The 15,690-nt window shown below is 44.4% G+C and overlaps 1 protein-coding gene across 4 annotated transcripts in view; it reads left to right on the top strand.

Annotated features, from left to right (window-relative positions):
• adamtsl3 (ADAMTS-like 3) overlaps positions 1–15,544 on the top strand; it is a 143,590-nt gene extending 128,046 nt beyond the window's left edge. For 2 of the 4 annotated variants that reach the window (XM_080766723.1, XM_080766724.1), the window contains exons 28-35: positions 129–377; positions 1,997–2,110; positions 6,932–7,186; positions 9,007–9,190; positions 9,967–10,174; positions 10,635–10,738; positions 11,740–11,957; positions 12,803–15,544. In XM_080766723.1, the coding sequence (XP_080622849.1) occupies positions 129–377; positions 1,997–2,110; positions 6,932–7,186; positions 9,007–9,190; positions 9,967–10,174; positions 10,635–10,738; positions 11,740–11,957; positions 12,803–12,924 (1,454 nt within the window). In that variant the 3' untranslated portion in view covers positions 12,925–15,544. Of the gene's footprint in view, positions 1–128; positions 378–1,996; positions 2,111–6,931; positions 7,187–9,006; positions 9,191–9,914; positions 10,175–10,634; positions 10,739–11,739; positions 11,958–12,802 lie in introns of those variants that run through there. The other 2 variants (XM_080766725.1, XM_080766726.1) reach the window with 2 other exon arrangements.
• Positions 15,545–15,690: the final 146 nt, after the last annotated feature.

Raw genomic sequence — 15,690 nt, 5'->3', positions numbered from 1 at the left:
TGTGTGTGTGTGTGTGTGTGTGTGTGTGTGTGTGTGTGTGTGTGTGTGTGTGTGTGTGTGTGTGTGTGTGTGTGTGTGTGTGTGTGTGTGCGTGCGTGTGCGTGTGCGTGCGTGCGTGTGTTTTGCAGGTGTGCCCCAGCCCACGGTGTCTTGGCAGAGGAGGGACGGTCACGGCGGGTTGGATGCCCAACGCTCCGTCGCTCTGCCGTCGGGCTCTCTGTGGCTGCCCAACGTCACCCTGCAGGACCGCGGCAGCTACGCCTGCACCGCCAGCAACCCCATAGGGAGGTCCACCGCCTCCACCACCCTGCACATACACGGTATGGGCATCAACCCCATAGGGAGGTCCACCGCCTCCACCACCCTGCACATACACGGTATGGGCATGTCCTCCCCGTTCTCCTCGCAATGTAGCCGATAGCATTCTAGTTCACTATGCTTTTGGGTTGCTTCTTTACAGTGTGTCAGATAGATTTTCTTTTTTGAGTGGTGCTAGCCACTCCTACATGCAGACAGCAATGTGTCGTCGTCCCCATACATTGGTGCCACATACTAACAGTCCGACAGTGGCTTGTTAAGACTCACCTTAACTCCCAGCATGCGTAGCCAGTTAACACTTTTTATGTTTTATGTAAGGACGTGTATACAGTACATGTTCTGGGAACCTATAATGACATGTATAGGCGTTGTTCGTTTTTTTGGTCAGGTGACAACCTGACCAAATGATCAACCTGAAAATGTAGACGACATGTTCACCACCTAATCAACTCTAATACAAGAGTTGTTATATTGAGGGGGCAGAAAACAACTTCCAGTTGTCCCCATTCGTTGTCCCCTCAGCTTATTTCCAGCAAAACTTGGATTGTTTTTTTTCCACAGTTGCTTGCCTGGTTTTTGGATGTTGGTTCGCTTACTTCTGTCACGACAGTTGCCAACACTGGCAACCATATTACTCTGTCTGAGACAGTGAAGACTCGCAGTAACACTCACGGCTTGACGGGGAAGGAGTCTGGACTCGCAGTAACACTCACGGCACTGCATACATGTGAATAATAATACTAATATGGGGGGGGAACACAACGGAGACAGCTGTATGCTATAAGCATCGATCTGTATACAACTTATGTATGCGCACATGGAAAAACATTGTCCCTGCATCCCTCCAACGACGAACCTCTGCCCCAAATATTCCTCAACGGCCTGTTATAGCGCCACCATGAGGCCACAACCTGACCTGCCCTGGTGGAGACCTGTGCCGATTGGCATGCACTTTATCTAGTTAATTCTTGTTTTTCGCTCAAACGTCGTCAAACTCAGTAACGTCCTACGTGAAAAGAAGCGGCCTGCTTTGAAGGAAACATGAGCTCAGTTCTGGGCTCTCCCCAGGTTGGCAGAGGGAGAGTAACGCCCAGGATTACAGCTTTAGGCAATTGGCACCGGGCGAAGATGCGTTACAAAATTGTGGGATAAAAGTCTCTCTCTCTCTCTCTCTCTCTCTCTCGTGCACGCGCACACACGTACACAAGCACGCAGACTGTAGCCTGCCCTATAGGATCAGAGTGTGTGCATGCACGCACGCACGCACACACACACACACACACGCACACACACACACACACACACACACACACACACACACACACACACACACACACAGCACACACTTTGAGAAGAGCTGGAGCAATGACACTTCATGGCTTTTCAAAAAGAAGAAAATAAATGCAAGGACCCTCATCACTGGAACAAATGGCTCCATTTGAACACTGTCAGAGTTACAAACCTGTTATGGTCATTCATTCATCTCTTTATGTGTTTCTGGTCAAATTATTGTCCGCTCATTTTCTATGTCCGTGGCTAAAAGAACATTTTGGCAAAAATGTCCACCACAAGTGAACAAGGCAACGAGATGACCCCTGGACTGTGTGTGTGCGTGTGCGTGTGCGCGTGCGTGTGTGTGTGTGTGTGTGTGTGTGTGTGTGTGTGCGTGTGCGTGCAGGTCAGTATGCAGCAGCTCAAAGCGTCTCCCAGGATCTCACCAGAAGGAGGGTCCTCATGGCTTCACGCAGTGGAACCAGCGTGGTGGTCACACCTGGTGACGTCCTGCGTATTGGTATGCACGCACGCACGCACGCACACTACACGCACGCACTCACGCACGCACACTGCACGCACACACACAGTAAAAACAGTCACGACGGTATCAAGACCTAGCCTGGCTAATAAGCCAGACTAATATCACACAACACTGTCAGGCATTCTTTTTTTGCTAACGGCTGATTCGGTCTGGCTTATTAGCCAGGCTAATCAAGGCCCTAGTCAGGTTCCTTACGTTCAGATATATGAGTTCGTAGGCTTAAGACGAAGATTTGTAAAACTATATATTTTTGGAAACCTTAGGGCCTAACGAATCAGAAAATGTTTGTTGCCATTTTTTTCGAGGTCGGTAAAGCAGCCCTCTTGGAGCTTTAAAAATGGCTACTTTCAAAAACGAATTTCTCAATATCTCGCCTACTAAATGACCTAAAATCAAGATTGCAGTGGTTAAGGAGCAAGGAATCCAATGGAGCTGACTACAATATAAATGAGACATGTATGGATTGGTATTTTGCATTTTATTCATATCTTGCATTCTTTTACACGATTAAATTGCATTATTCTTGGTCAAAATACACTAGCTGTTTTTATTGGGACATTCAGGGCTTTCTCTGGCTTTTTGTAGATGGTCCCTCCAAAGGTAATGAAAAGGTCCCTAAAATATCCTCATTGAATGCTGGTTTTAGTCATAGCTCAATGCTGTGGTTGAAAACACCAAACACTTCCAAGGCCTCTATGTACCCCCCTTTCTGAAGAAGGGAACGTTTGTCTTCTTTGCTGCAGACAACACAGATTTTTCTGAAGATACTGCTGATGGCAAAGGCACCACTCACGGAACAATCGTGGCAGTATACCAGAAAGCTAACGCTCCTGGAGAACCTATTGCCCCCCCCTCTGACCATCGAAAACTGTCGGTCACGCCATACCATGTACAGATGATGCATTGTGACAAACCCAAACCACAGCCATACAAAAGGACAAACCAGTTTGCAGTCAACAAAGACGGCATCGCTGCAAACTATCAGCTGACACACCTAGGATGGATAGTAGCTTATGCATTATCCAGGCAGAAGACTGGAGAGAATCCCAGCATGATTCCATGTTGGGCAGGGTACAACTCACTACTGTCCTCAAGTCTGCCCGTCACTCAGATTGGATCTCTACCACTGCTTCCAGAGGTAGCTCATGAATGGTCAACCCTTCTCACTGTGATCTTGCAGGCAGGTGAGCTGAGGCGCCTGGCAGTTGGTGAAGAACATCCTACGGTCATCTCATTTGACATGGCACTCTATGAGAAGGTTGTGCAGTTGTTGGATGCCAGGCCTGAGTTGAAGCGCACAGTTGTCCCCAGACTTGGTGAACTCCATGCTGTCATGGCTGCTCTGAGAGCTCTTGGAACATCCATAGATAATTCAGGCATAGATGATGCATGGATAGAAGCTGACGTCTATGGTTCAGCCACAGGAGTATGTCCCACAGATCTTAAACATCAATGACACTGGGCAGAAACTGTACGAAGACTATGTGTCAGAGCGAATCAATGGAGACATCAGCCTCTGGGCACCAGTCAAGAAGGAAAGGTGGTTGTCCAAAAGCTGACAAAGAAGCCACCAACAGTAGTCACAGTAAAATATTTAAGTGTATGGTTCTACGGTAGACTGATGTCCCTAACCAGAGACTACGATGAGGTGATTCTCGTTTTTGACACCTACAAGGCTGATTCTTTGAAGCACATCACAAGAGAGAAAAGAAGAAAAGGAAAGGATCCAATTCAATATCAAATCAGGGACGACACAAGCATCAAGAACGTTCCAATGAGCTGCTTACTTTCACATGACGAAACAAAAGCGGATCTGACAGAGTATCTGGCATCAAAGACCATTGAATACAGCCACGAATCCCCCAAGCTTGTCATCGCTTCTGCTGCAGGTCACACTGAGAGCAACAGTGGATTGTACATTGAAGACAACAACCACGAAGAAGCAGACACCTTGTTAATCCACCATGCAGTTCTGGCTTCACGTTGCAACCCCTCCAGTGCACAGCTCATGTTCTTCTCTCCGGACACGGATGTACTTGTGTTGGTTGTTGCAAATTACGAAATCCTGCTGAAAAATACCTATGTTTCCATGGCATCTGGGATTTTGGAAGTGAAGCCAATATGGAATGCAATATGGAATTGGTGTAGATCGAGCAAAAGCTTTGCCAGCGTTTCACGCATTTACAGGAGCAGACAACACAGGGTGATTTTCTAGAATAGGCAAAGCTACCTGGCTGAGCATCTACCTCAAAGCAGATGACCATGCCGTTAAGGCTCTTCACATGCTTTCTCAGACTAGGAAAGTGACAGAGGATCTTCATTCTGCATTAGTGACGTTTGTTTGCACTGTATACTCTCCGAAAGGGATCAAAATCAACAATATCCCTGAACTGAGGTGGCATCTTTTCTGCAAACACATGGCAGAAAGTGAGAAGCTTCCACCCACACTTGGTGCCCTCAAGCAACATGTCCTAAGGGCCCATATCCAGGCCAGCGTGTGGGGTCAGGCTGACATCGCTCAGCAAGAGTTCCTTGACCCACTACAGAACGGCTACCACAAGGACAAGGATGGCCAGCTGAAACCAGTCACAACTGAGCTCCTCCCTGCACCAGAATGTATCATTGAGATGGTCAGATGTCAGTGTAAAGCAGACTGCTCTTCACACAGATGTCCGTGCACTTCAGTGGGGCTCCCCTGCACAGAACTCTGTCAGTGTAGCTCTGACTGCCAGAATGAGGAAGACTGTCGTGATATCACGTATGCAAGTGACAGTGATGACAATAAAAATGATGGAGATTATGCTTAATTGTAGACTCAACAGCCTGTGTTTTTCAACAACAAAGCCAATGAGAGATTGTACATATTGTTATGTTAAACAATTTTGATGGATATTATGTTGGACTTGTTTGTTACAGTTCATTGAACTTTCAATGTACAGAGATTGTGGGATATGTTGGATTTTAATTGTTGATTGTCCAGCTTGTCCAGCTTTTAGTGTATGTTCACAAACTTTGTCCTGAGTGGAGAATTTTACTTCATAGTGTCTGATGATGTCATATTTTACTGTCATGATGATGTACGATGATAAGAGCACCCCTCACTTCACACAGGTGTGATTTTTTTGTTAAGTTCTTGATTAAAGGTACCTTTGTCTTGATTAAAGTTGTCTCCTGTCTTTTGAGAGATGTGATAAAGTGTTTGTGAAAAATTCCATTGTTTGGGAGATACATATCATCATACATATCAAGATTACCAGAATAATACCATTTGATCATGTAAAAATGCAAAATACCCACTCATTTACATTGAAAATCAGCTCAATTAGATTCCTTGCCCCAAAAAATGTAGATTTAACCACTGCAATCTTGATTTTAGGTCATTTAGTAGGCGAGATATTGAGAAATTCGTTTTTGAAAGTAGCCATTTTTAAAGCTCCAAGATGGCTGCTTTACCGACCTCGAACAAAATGGCAACAAACATTTTCTGATTCGTTAGGCCCTAAGGTTTCCAAAAATATATAGTTTTACAAATCTTCGTCTTAAGCCTACGAAATTACATAAGGAACCTGACTACCCACCAAAATACATTTTAGTTCAACTGTAGATTTAGTCGACTAAAACTAGACTAACACTAACATTCCAGGTGACTAAAATGTGTCTGAAACTAAATGAAAACTAATAAAGAGACTATGACAAAAAATGTAATCTAAATTTGCTGCCAAAAACAACACTGCCTTCTACACACATTCGTCAACATCAGTTGATCAACTGTTAGCTTTGGCTTGTTAGCGGTATAGTGTGAGCATGCTACGTAGCTCATGAGCTACGTAGTAGTGTGCCACTGATAGCCATCATCATAACGGTTTGCTAATGCTCATTATAGTGAACATGCACGCAGGCACACGGTGTCACACACACACACACACACACACACACACACACACACACACACACACACACACACACACACACACACACACACACACACGTGCTGCATAGACGCACCACCATGGGAACCAAAAAAAAGGGTGGGAACCCGTTGCCGACAGCTGTTTGCTTAATGATTTTGACTGCTACGGCGATTGCGTCATAGCAGCTGTACTTCCACCTTGTGGAGCCGTCCTGAAAACTCTTATTGCTTTAAGTCCCTAGTCTGTGTATCGGTACGCACGCACACACACACACACAACAACACCGCTGGCTGGCTGGCTGCAGTTATAGTGTGAATGGCTCTTTAAGGCTGCTCAACAGTGCCACTTTAGGTCACCCAGTGCATGGTATTGCATCTGTTCGTACCCCAAACAGAACCCGAACACACACACACACACACACACACACACACACACACACACACACACACACACACACACACACACACACACACACACACACACACACATGCATACAAGACGTCCGTCCATCACACTCATTCTGGGAACAATTCTACAATTCTACTTCCTGCACAGATCTTGGCCTGTATATACTATACGTCACCCTGTGTCTCTCCTCTCCTCCCAGGCCTGTATATACGTCACCCTGTGTCTCTCCTCCCCTCCCAGGCCTGTATATACGTCACCCTGTGTCTCTCCTCTCCTCCCAGGCCTGTATATATCACCCTGTGTCTCTCCTCTCCTCCCAGGCCTGTATATATCACCCTGTGTCTCTCCTCCCTGCAGGCTGTATATACGTCACCCTGTGTCTCTCCTCCCCTCCCAGGCCTGTATATATCACCCTGTGTCTCTCCTCTCCTCCCAGGCCTGTATATATCACCCTGTGTCTCTCCTCCCCTCCCTGCAGGCTGTCCAGTAGTTCCTGACCACAGGATGCCAGTCCACTGGGACTTCCAGAACCACACTCTGAAGGACCTGCAGGTTCAGGGCCACGGTGGTCAGAGCGAGGGTGCAGGGGGCCTGCGCTACAGAATGCTGGTGAAAGGTCGCGTCCTGGAGGTCAACACACTACACGGGAGGTTCTCGGGTCGCTATCGATGTCGCACGTTCGCCAGTGGCGACGTGCTGATGCTGTCTGCTTGGATATACGTCCGCACTGAAGGTGAGCATACCTGTATATGCCTGCTATATGTTCACAATGTTTACACTGAAGGTGAGCATATACCTGTATAATATGCCTGCTATGTTCACAATGTTTACACTGAAGGTGAGCATATAGCCTATACCTGTATATGCCTGCTATGTTCACAATGTTTACACTGAAGGTGAGCATATAGCCTATACCTGTATATGCCTGCTATGTTCACAATGTTTACACTGAAGGTGAGCATATACTTGTATATGCCTGTTATGCAGTGCTGTTTCTGGATTTTTGAATAGATTTCCTTTAGTTTTAGTCACATTTTAGTCACCAGGAATGTATTAGTGTTAGTCTAGTTTTAGTCGACTATATATCATAAGATTTTAGTCGACTAAATCTACGGCTAATTTAGTCGACTAAAATGTGTTTTGGCAGGACTTGATGCCGTCGTAATGACTGATTTTACACTACACAGATCTACAAGCACACAACATGTCGCAGTGCGACACGTTGTGTGCTTGTAGATCTGCTATTTTCAGCATGCAAGCAAGTGTAAAATGACTTATACTGGATCTCCACTAGTCCCTTCTAACATTTTAGTCTAGTTTTTATTTGTTGACGAAATTGTCATATATTTAGTCTTAGTTTTAGTCATCGTAGCTTAGTTTTCATGTAGTTTCCATTTAGTTTTTGTCATTGAAAAACGGTAGTTTTTAATTTTAGTCGACGAAAACAACTACTGCTATGTTCACAATATTACACTGAAGGTGAGCTTACAGGTTGCCTGCTACAGTATGTTCACAATGCTTACAATGCCTGTATTAGGCCAGTCAATCTAAGCTAAAAAGGGGCATGACCCAAAATAAATTGCAAAAGTAATTGTTCCAGGTTTTTTATTACAGTATTATATAAATTGTGGATCATGGTAAATTCAGAGGTTAAAATTTGGGCTAAATTAGGTCACATTTGGGCACAAGAGGCTATGGCCGTTTTTAGCCCAATGAGTGTTTTTTGTGCAAAACTAATGCTTGGAATGGATTCAGAATCACGAAAAAACCCTAGTTTGACACATTACATACTTCTTAAAGCATAATTAAAATTTCATTTGTTTCATTTAGGTTTTTAACTTTACTCCAACTTTCAACCCCTGAATTTACCATGATCCACAATTTATATACTCTATTTTTTATATTTTATTTGGATGAACCTAAGGATCTTATGAGAATGTTTAGTACATCAATCTAGAATTTACAGTTACAATTTAGGCATTTAATCCCAATGATAATACATCAAATACATAAAAAATTGTCATCAAATCAAATCAAATCAAATTAAATCAAATCAAATCAAACTTTATTTATAAAGCACATTTTATACACAAGTGCTGTACATCAGTGGCAAAACAGAGAACAGGCAAGAGAACACAGAATGTAAACGAGAAACACAATCAGAAATGACAAAAATATAAGCATGAAAGGTTAAAACAATGTGAATGTGAAGGGGCATCGCTAAGAATCTAACATCCATCCTAAATCCATCTAAAAGTGGAATATCTATAATTAAACTATGCATATACACTATAGAGTGCTATGTCTACATAAAATGCTATCTAAATGATATAAATTGAGCCTTTGCATACGCCTGTAAGGTCTTCGAGGCTATAGGGCAAGTACTACGGCAAGTGCTGCATCCATGTAAGGTGTTCAGAATCCTAAACACCTGCCCCTTGCTAAATACCTGCCCGTTCTCACATTGACTGTCCTGAATCTAAATTTAATGAAAGAAAGAAAGAAAGAAAAGCTTTTCGTATACTTTCCTCACGAATGTGTTTGTTTCCACAGAGTTTGCGTGGCGCTTCGGGGATTGGACCGCCTGCAGCGCCCCCTGTGGAGACAAAGGGACACGCGTCCAGAGGATCGTCTGCACGGACCCTGAGGGACGTGACGTCCTGCCCACCATGTGTCACCATCTGCCCAGGCCTGTGTCTGTCCCCATGGGCTGCAACCTGCACGACTGTCCCCCCAGGTACCATGTGTCACCATCTGCCCATAAGGGTCCATGTGGTTGCAAACTATCATTTAGCTGGGGACCCCCTGGAACTAGTGACTAGTGGGGACTAGTTGGGTCGGGTCTAGTGGGGTCGGGACTAGTGGGGTCCCCGGACCCCCCTTTGGGAACCATTCTCTTAATCCAGGGGTTCTCAACGTTTTTGGCTGGGGACCCCCGGAAATGCTTTGGCCACCAATTTGCCCCCTCCCCACCACCAATACAAACTGACTGCAAAAATAACCTTAATAATAGAGAAAATATATCAATTAATACTGAAACCAGATATAATCATTAAGGAAAGTTTATGCATGCACCACATACTATGTAAACTCTTAATTTCCATTTTCCTTTTTTTTTTTAATAATTTGGGGACCCACGGGTTGAGAACCACTGTCCTATAATCCAGTGTTGGTTTGTTTCTCCCTCCCGCTGTGTGCCAGTTGGACGGTGTTAATCCAGTGTTGGTTTGTTTCTCCTCCCGCTGTGTGCCAGTTGGACGGTGTTAATCCAGTGTTGGTTTGTTTCTCCTCCCGCTGTGTGCCAGTTGGACGGTGTTAATCCAGTGTTGGTTTGTTTCTCCTCCCGCTGTGTGCCAGTTGGACGGTGTTAATCCAGTGTTGGTTTGTTTCTCCTCCCGCTGTGTGCCAGTTGGACGGTGTTAATCCAGTGTTGGTTTGTTTCTCCTCCCGCTGTGTGCCAGTTGGACGGTGTTAATCCACCGTTGGTTTGTTTCTCGCTCCGCTGTGTGCCAGTTGGACGGTGTCCGCGTGGTCCCAGTGCTCCGCCACCTGCGGTTCCGGCGGGAGGCAGCGGCGGGTTTCCTGCCAACAGCTCGAAGCAGGCGGAGTGCTGAGGACGTTGGCGTACTCTGCCTGCGAGAGGACCACACGACGGCCAGCGGAGAGGCAGCGGTGCGCGTCCGATAGCTGTCCTGCCTGGGTCACCAGTCCCTGGGGGAAGGTAATATACGCTTGCATCACTCTGAAAAGATCACAGGATCTACTGAATGTGAAGGGGGTACTATAGTATAGGGGGATGCCATACTGTGTTGTATGGCTCAACATTCACATTCTGTAGAACCTGTGATCTTTTGTGGCCAGATGTAATTTCCTGGGGTCTAGTAGGACTATAGTAAATATATAAATCGCTATAAAATAGTGTAAACAAATACCTATTTAGCTGTTAGAATGCCCCCCACCACCTGTAAAACATATCTTAAATCGCTAAAACGAACACTCATCTTTTATTTTCTCTAAATATCAACCTAAAACATGAACCTTGGGTGAAAAAAGCTAAAGTCGACCTTTAACATACATCTCAATGGGTGAGAAGGACAGCTTGCCATGCAGAGTGGGTGGGGCTTAGCGAAGTGGGTGGGGCTTAGCGAAGGGCTAATGAAAATGTGTGTTTTTTTTGTCAGTGTTCAGGGAGGTGTTTAGGCTCCTCCTCCACCGTCCAGAAGAGATCTGTCATCTGTCAACACACCAACAGCTCATCACAGCAAGACTGTGACCTCACTAATAGGTAGAAACACACGCACGCACGCACACACACGTCATGCACGCATGTACACATGCACGCACGTGCACACACTTTTGGTAGTTTAGTTTTTTATTTTGTATCTTGTTTCAATAATGCTAGTCCTGTAATACAAGAAATCAGTCTAAATGTTAAAACATATATATATATATTATAACAACAACTCATGAAATGTAGAAGACATGCACATATACATGAATCATACTGAGGACCTAGTCCTGATTGGCTGCCCCACACACACACACACACACACACGCTGCTGTCAAGTATTGGTTACTTAGGTCACATGACCAGGAAGCAGGTAACATAAATCTTTAGAGACACCCAATGTTACGTAACTTAATGCTATGATTATGACCGGCCCGGTTGAGAGGATCATTAGTTACTAAAATTAAATAAACCAGCGCTTCTTTCACCTGACAAATTTCACTATGCGATAATTTCGTGTTTTGTATTGGGCCTACTAGACTTGTACGTGCCCGCCGGCCACCGATCTACTTGAGGTTGAGAACGATGCAACTTGGGAACCTATTAATACACGTTGTCAACTTGTCATAGCACCCGTTTGAACTGTCCGTCTGTGTCCGACATGGAGATCTATGTATCTGTCTGTCTGCCTGTGTGTGAAGAGTGCAAACTGACTGTGAAAAGTGGAGCGGTTAAGTAATCAATTTGCAGGTGTGGGGTTGCCATTGCAATCAATTGGCTGAGGCTGGAAATTGCATAGGTGAGGGGACTTTGGCTCATTAGGCCCACTGGCAGAGCCTGACCAGAGCCTTTTGTGGTGGTTCTGGAGAACCGTGGGTCCGACAGACTCGATACCTGGCACTGCACTCCCTGTGGGGGTGTGGAACATGTGTGTCGAATTTGAAGTCGGTGGGGCAAATGATTCTCGAGTTATGTACACACACACACACACACACACTCAGACAGAGACGTGGCGCATTTATAGTAGGATTTTATTTGCCCATATCCTCCTCCTATAGGCCGACGTCGGTGCGAGCCTGCCTCTCGGAGCAGTGTGACGTGGCGTGGCGCGCGGGCCCGTGGCGGCCGTGCACCGTGGCATGCGGCAGCGGCTTCCAGTCCCGCAGGGTGGACTGTGTCCACCGGGGGAGCCAGAGGACCCTGGCCGAGCAGCACTGCTCCTCATGGCTGAGACGGCCGGCCACCTGGCAGCACTGCAACGCCAACACCTGTGGGAGTAAGAGTTGTTCTTGTTTTTTGACGCAAAATATTTGATTTGCAACCAAGCATATAAATGACTCGTCTAGTTTTTATTTGTTGACAAAATTGTCAGTAGATGCAAGAGTTATGATGACAGTGTACTTTTCAAGGGTTTTAGCTTGTCACAAGCTAGTAAAACTATATGTATTTAATTCTTGTTCATTCTCTACAATAGCCTCTGTGCATAACTGTAGTCCCAGAGGCATACCTTACATACCCATTCATTGTTCCGGTTAATTTTCCACTATTCTTTGTGAGATGTGTTGACTATAGACACCTTTACAAACACATTGGTGAAGAAATGTAAGTGTCTATGTCTAATGTATAATTTATTCCCAGATTGTTCTGATAATATTCCCTGAGGTAAATGAGAAAAAGAGGTTGCGCATGCATCAGCAATGGTTTTCAGTAGAGTGCTAAACCCAAATCCAGTATTCATCAAAAAATAGGAATTAAAAAAAAAAGTCCAAGAAGGTAGCACATCCAACAATTTAATAAATCGTGCACACAAAGTAGGCAACTTACATTTCCATTTCTTCATCAGAGCTCTGATGTCGTTGATTGGAAATATTTATGTAGGAATTAAACCCCATTGAGATATAGTATCTCATTTTTGACCTGAGGGTCCTGATGAAGGCTCATAGCCGAAACGCATAACCGTTCCTTTTTTTGGTGTGCCAATACAAGATAAATGGAAATGTGAGTATTTTGTCCACCATTTATAACATTTTTGGATGTGCTTTTAAAAAGAATCCTATATATTTTTTTGTCCTTTGTAATAAGATTCCCTCTCTTCTTCTTGGTTTGTGTTTTCTCACCCAGGTGAATGCGAGGACAGCACCCAGTACTGTGCTGTGGTGAAGAAACTCAAGCTATGCTACGTGGACCTGTACAAGCAGAGGTGCTGCCAGTCCTGCTTAACAGACGCCGGCGGCACCACCTAGCGGCGGGGCATGGCTATTGCAAACACAACTGAAATAATATATGGAAGGAGGACTCGAGTAAAATGGCTTGGAGACGGGAAGGCCCACACACTCCATACTCACCAGTGGTGGGGAGGGAGGGGGGGGGGGGGGGGGAGTACTCACATGTTTTACTTAACACATTTAGGACTGAGACCAGATTCTACAAATGCCTAATCATGACAGTTTTCAGAAACAGTGGTTCTCAAACAATTTAATGTCAAGGACCCCAGAAACTATATAATTGGCTGCCGACCCCCATCTGAAAATATGTTGTTCCAGGGAGTAAAGGCCCGGAATTCAAAATGTACTTTTATAAAAGTACAAATGTATTGGCATCAAAATGTACTTAAAGTACCCAAAGTAAAAGTGCTCAGTTTTGCAGAATCTCAAGTCTTCAAATGCATTAAAAACAATTCTTAAAGCTCAAAATGCGTCGCAATGCGACGAATTGTGTGCTTTGTAGATCTGGAATATTTTCACATGAATGAAATGTATATATGGCTGAAGTGGTTAATGTATGTTTTGTAATAATAATAATTCAAAATCTACAAAGCAACCAGTAACTACATTTTCAAATAAATGTAGTGGAGTAAAAGTACAATATTTGGATCCGAGATGAGTAGAAGTAAAATGTATTGGAAGTTGGAAATACTCAAGTAAAGTACAAATACTTCAAAGTTACATAAGTTACTCTCCACTACTAATACACACACACATGCGCACGCACTCACGCACGGACGGCGCACACACGCACGCACGCACGCACGCACACACGCACGCAAACAGGCGCCCCAATTCCACTGTGGGTCCACAAATGCTCAGCTCGATTCGGAAGTCTAAAGGAAGGGGTGCAAATCTATCTCTGATTGAAACGTCTACTACACTTTGGAACAATAAGTGCTCACCAAATTATGGACTGAATGGACTTTCCTAATCTGGACTCTTAACCCTATAGCTCTTTGTGTTGTTTTTCTATTGTTTGTTCTAGTAGTGACATTGGATAAGAGATCCCAGAATGAGAATCTTGGAGTCGCTTGCAAGTTGCAACAGAGGACGGTTATTACTATCCCATTTAGACCTCAGGCCGATTCTAAAAAAACTGTTTTCTGAAAAACCCTATATATTCAAAGATTTGCGGCACATTTTCACGATAAAAAACAAAAAAACAAGCTGATAGCGTGGCACTCGGTGACGCACTATGAGCTTGTAGATCTGCTATTTCCTTAGCTAAAGTGTAACATATGCTTAACGGAATGCTGTTATGGCCTACCTAGTGTCGAGGCCTCGACTCGTGTCGAGTCTGGTCTCGAGTCCACGTTTTAATTCTGTTTGGATGTGTCAAGGCCACGTGCTTTGGAATCCCACCACAGCTCCAGGAAACCCTGCTGCAATTGGCCAGTAGTCGCTGTGATTGACAGTTCTCCTTTTTTGCAAGTATTTTGCAACTTTTTTGCAACTTTTACCTAACCCTAAACCTAACCTCAGTAAAACTATGCCTGCCCGGGAGCCAATCAGACAAACGGTAAAGCGGGTCCTGGATCCTGGAGCGGCGGTGGGATCCTGGAGCTTTGGTGGGATTCCAAATCACGCGTCAAGGCCAGGAAGTAGTTTTTATTTTGGTCACGCCTCACGCGCATAGCCTCTATTCTCCTTTAACACCACTTTGTGATCACCTTCATTGACAGAAGAACACCGTTGTGTTACAGCTTAACATGTCAGCTGAGTCATTGTTCTTCTATAACAGACGCTGACGATCGGATGCGACTGGCTTTGACATAGCAGAGGACGCTGCAATAACACATGGCATTTTGAACAGTGAATCTAATATATGATCATACCCAATGTGCTGCATTGTAAAATATGTCTTGTATATATTTACTATGTTTCAAGTGCAATATTGTACATTCAGTGTATGTAGATTTTTTTATTTGTCCTTTTTTTTAGACTTTCTTACTTATTGGTTCATGATTTATAGGTGTCTTGTTTGTTACATCTATTTAAAACTCTTATTTCTGATCCAGAAAGACATGGAGTACTCGTTGATGTTGATATTGAGGCGGTATCTCCCCCGCCGGTCTTCTGGTTTTGTTTGCATGTACTTCACATGCAATCTCAGATGTTTTTATTTGTATTTTTATATATATATAATATATATATATATTGATATGTTACTTAAAACATGCCTCTTGGGCCGGACGGTTAGCTCAACCGTCTGGGCACCTATGTAGGCTGCTGAGCCAGCCTGATGGCGTGCTGCGGGTTCGACTCCCGATCCTGACGGCCCTTGCCGCGTGTCTCTCCCCCCCCCATCTCTCTCCCCATTTCCTGTCAGTCTACTTTCAACCTATCAATAAAAGGCAGAAAATCCATACAAAAAAACATGCCACTCAATAACACGCATAAATTTACTTCCATGCTGCATTTCTGTCCTTGGCTACTGAAAACGAGTATACTGTTAGCATATCCAGGGTGTTGACGTTCTCACTATTTGTGTGGGATCACAGTGTGATCGAAGGAACGTGAAGTATTTTAACAAACATTAAAGTGCATATAATAACAGTAGGCTACAGTGGAATAAAGATTGTTTGGTCACTTTGTGCATTTTTGTTAACTCATTTTGTTCTTGAATATCTGTGTTATCGTTCTTTGAAAATATGTTATCGGCAGTGGGTGGACGGTAACATAAAGTAAAGTACATTTTACTCAAGTAAGCACAGGTCCAGGCCTGACAGCGTGTCGTGTGTC

Source organism: Protomyctophum bolini, assembly GCF_963924005.1.
Source record: "Protomyctophum bolini genome assembly, chromosome: 1".
Taxonomy (NCBI): domain Eukaryota; kingdom Metazoa; phylum Chordata; class Actinopteri; order Myctophiformes; family Myctophidae; genus Protomyctophum; species Protomyctophum bolini.
This window is presented reverse-complemented; position numbering and strand designations above follow the sequence as displayed.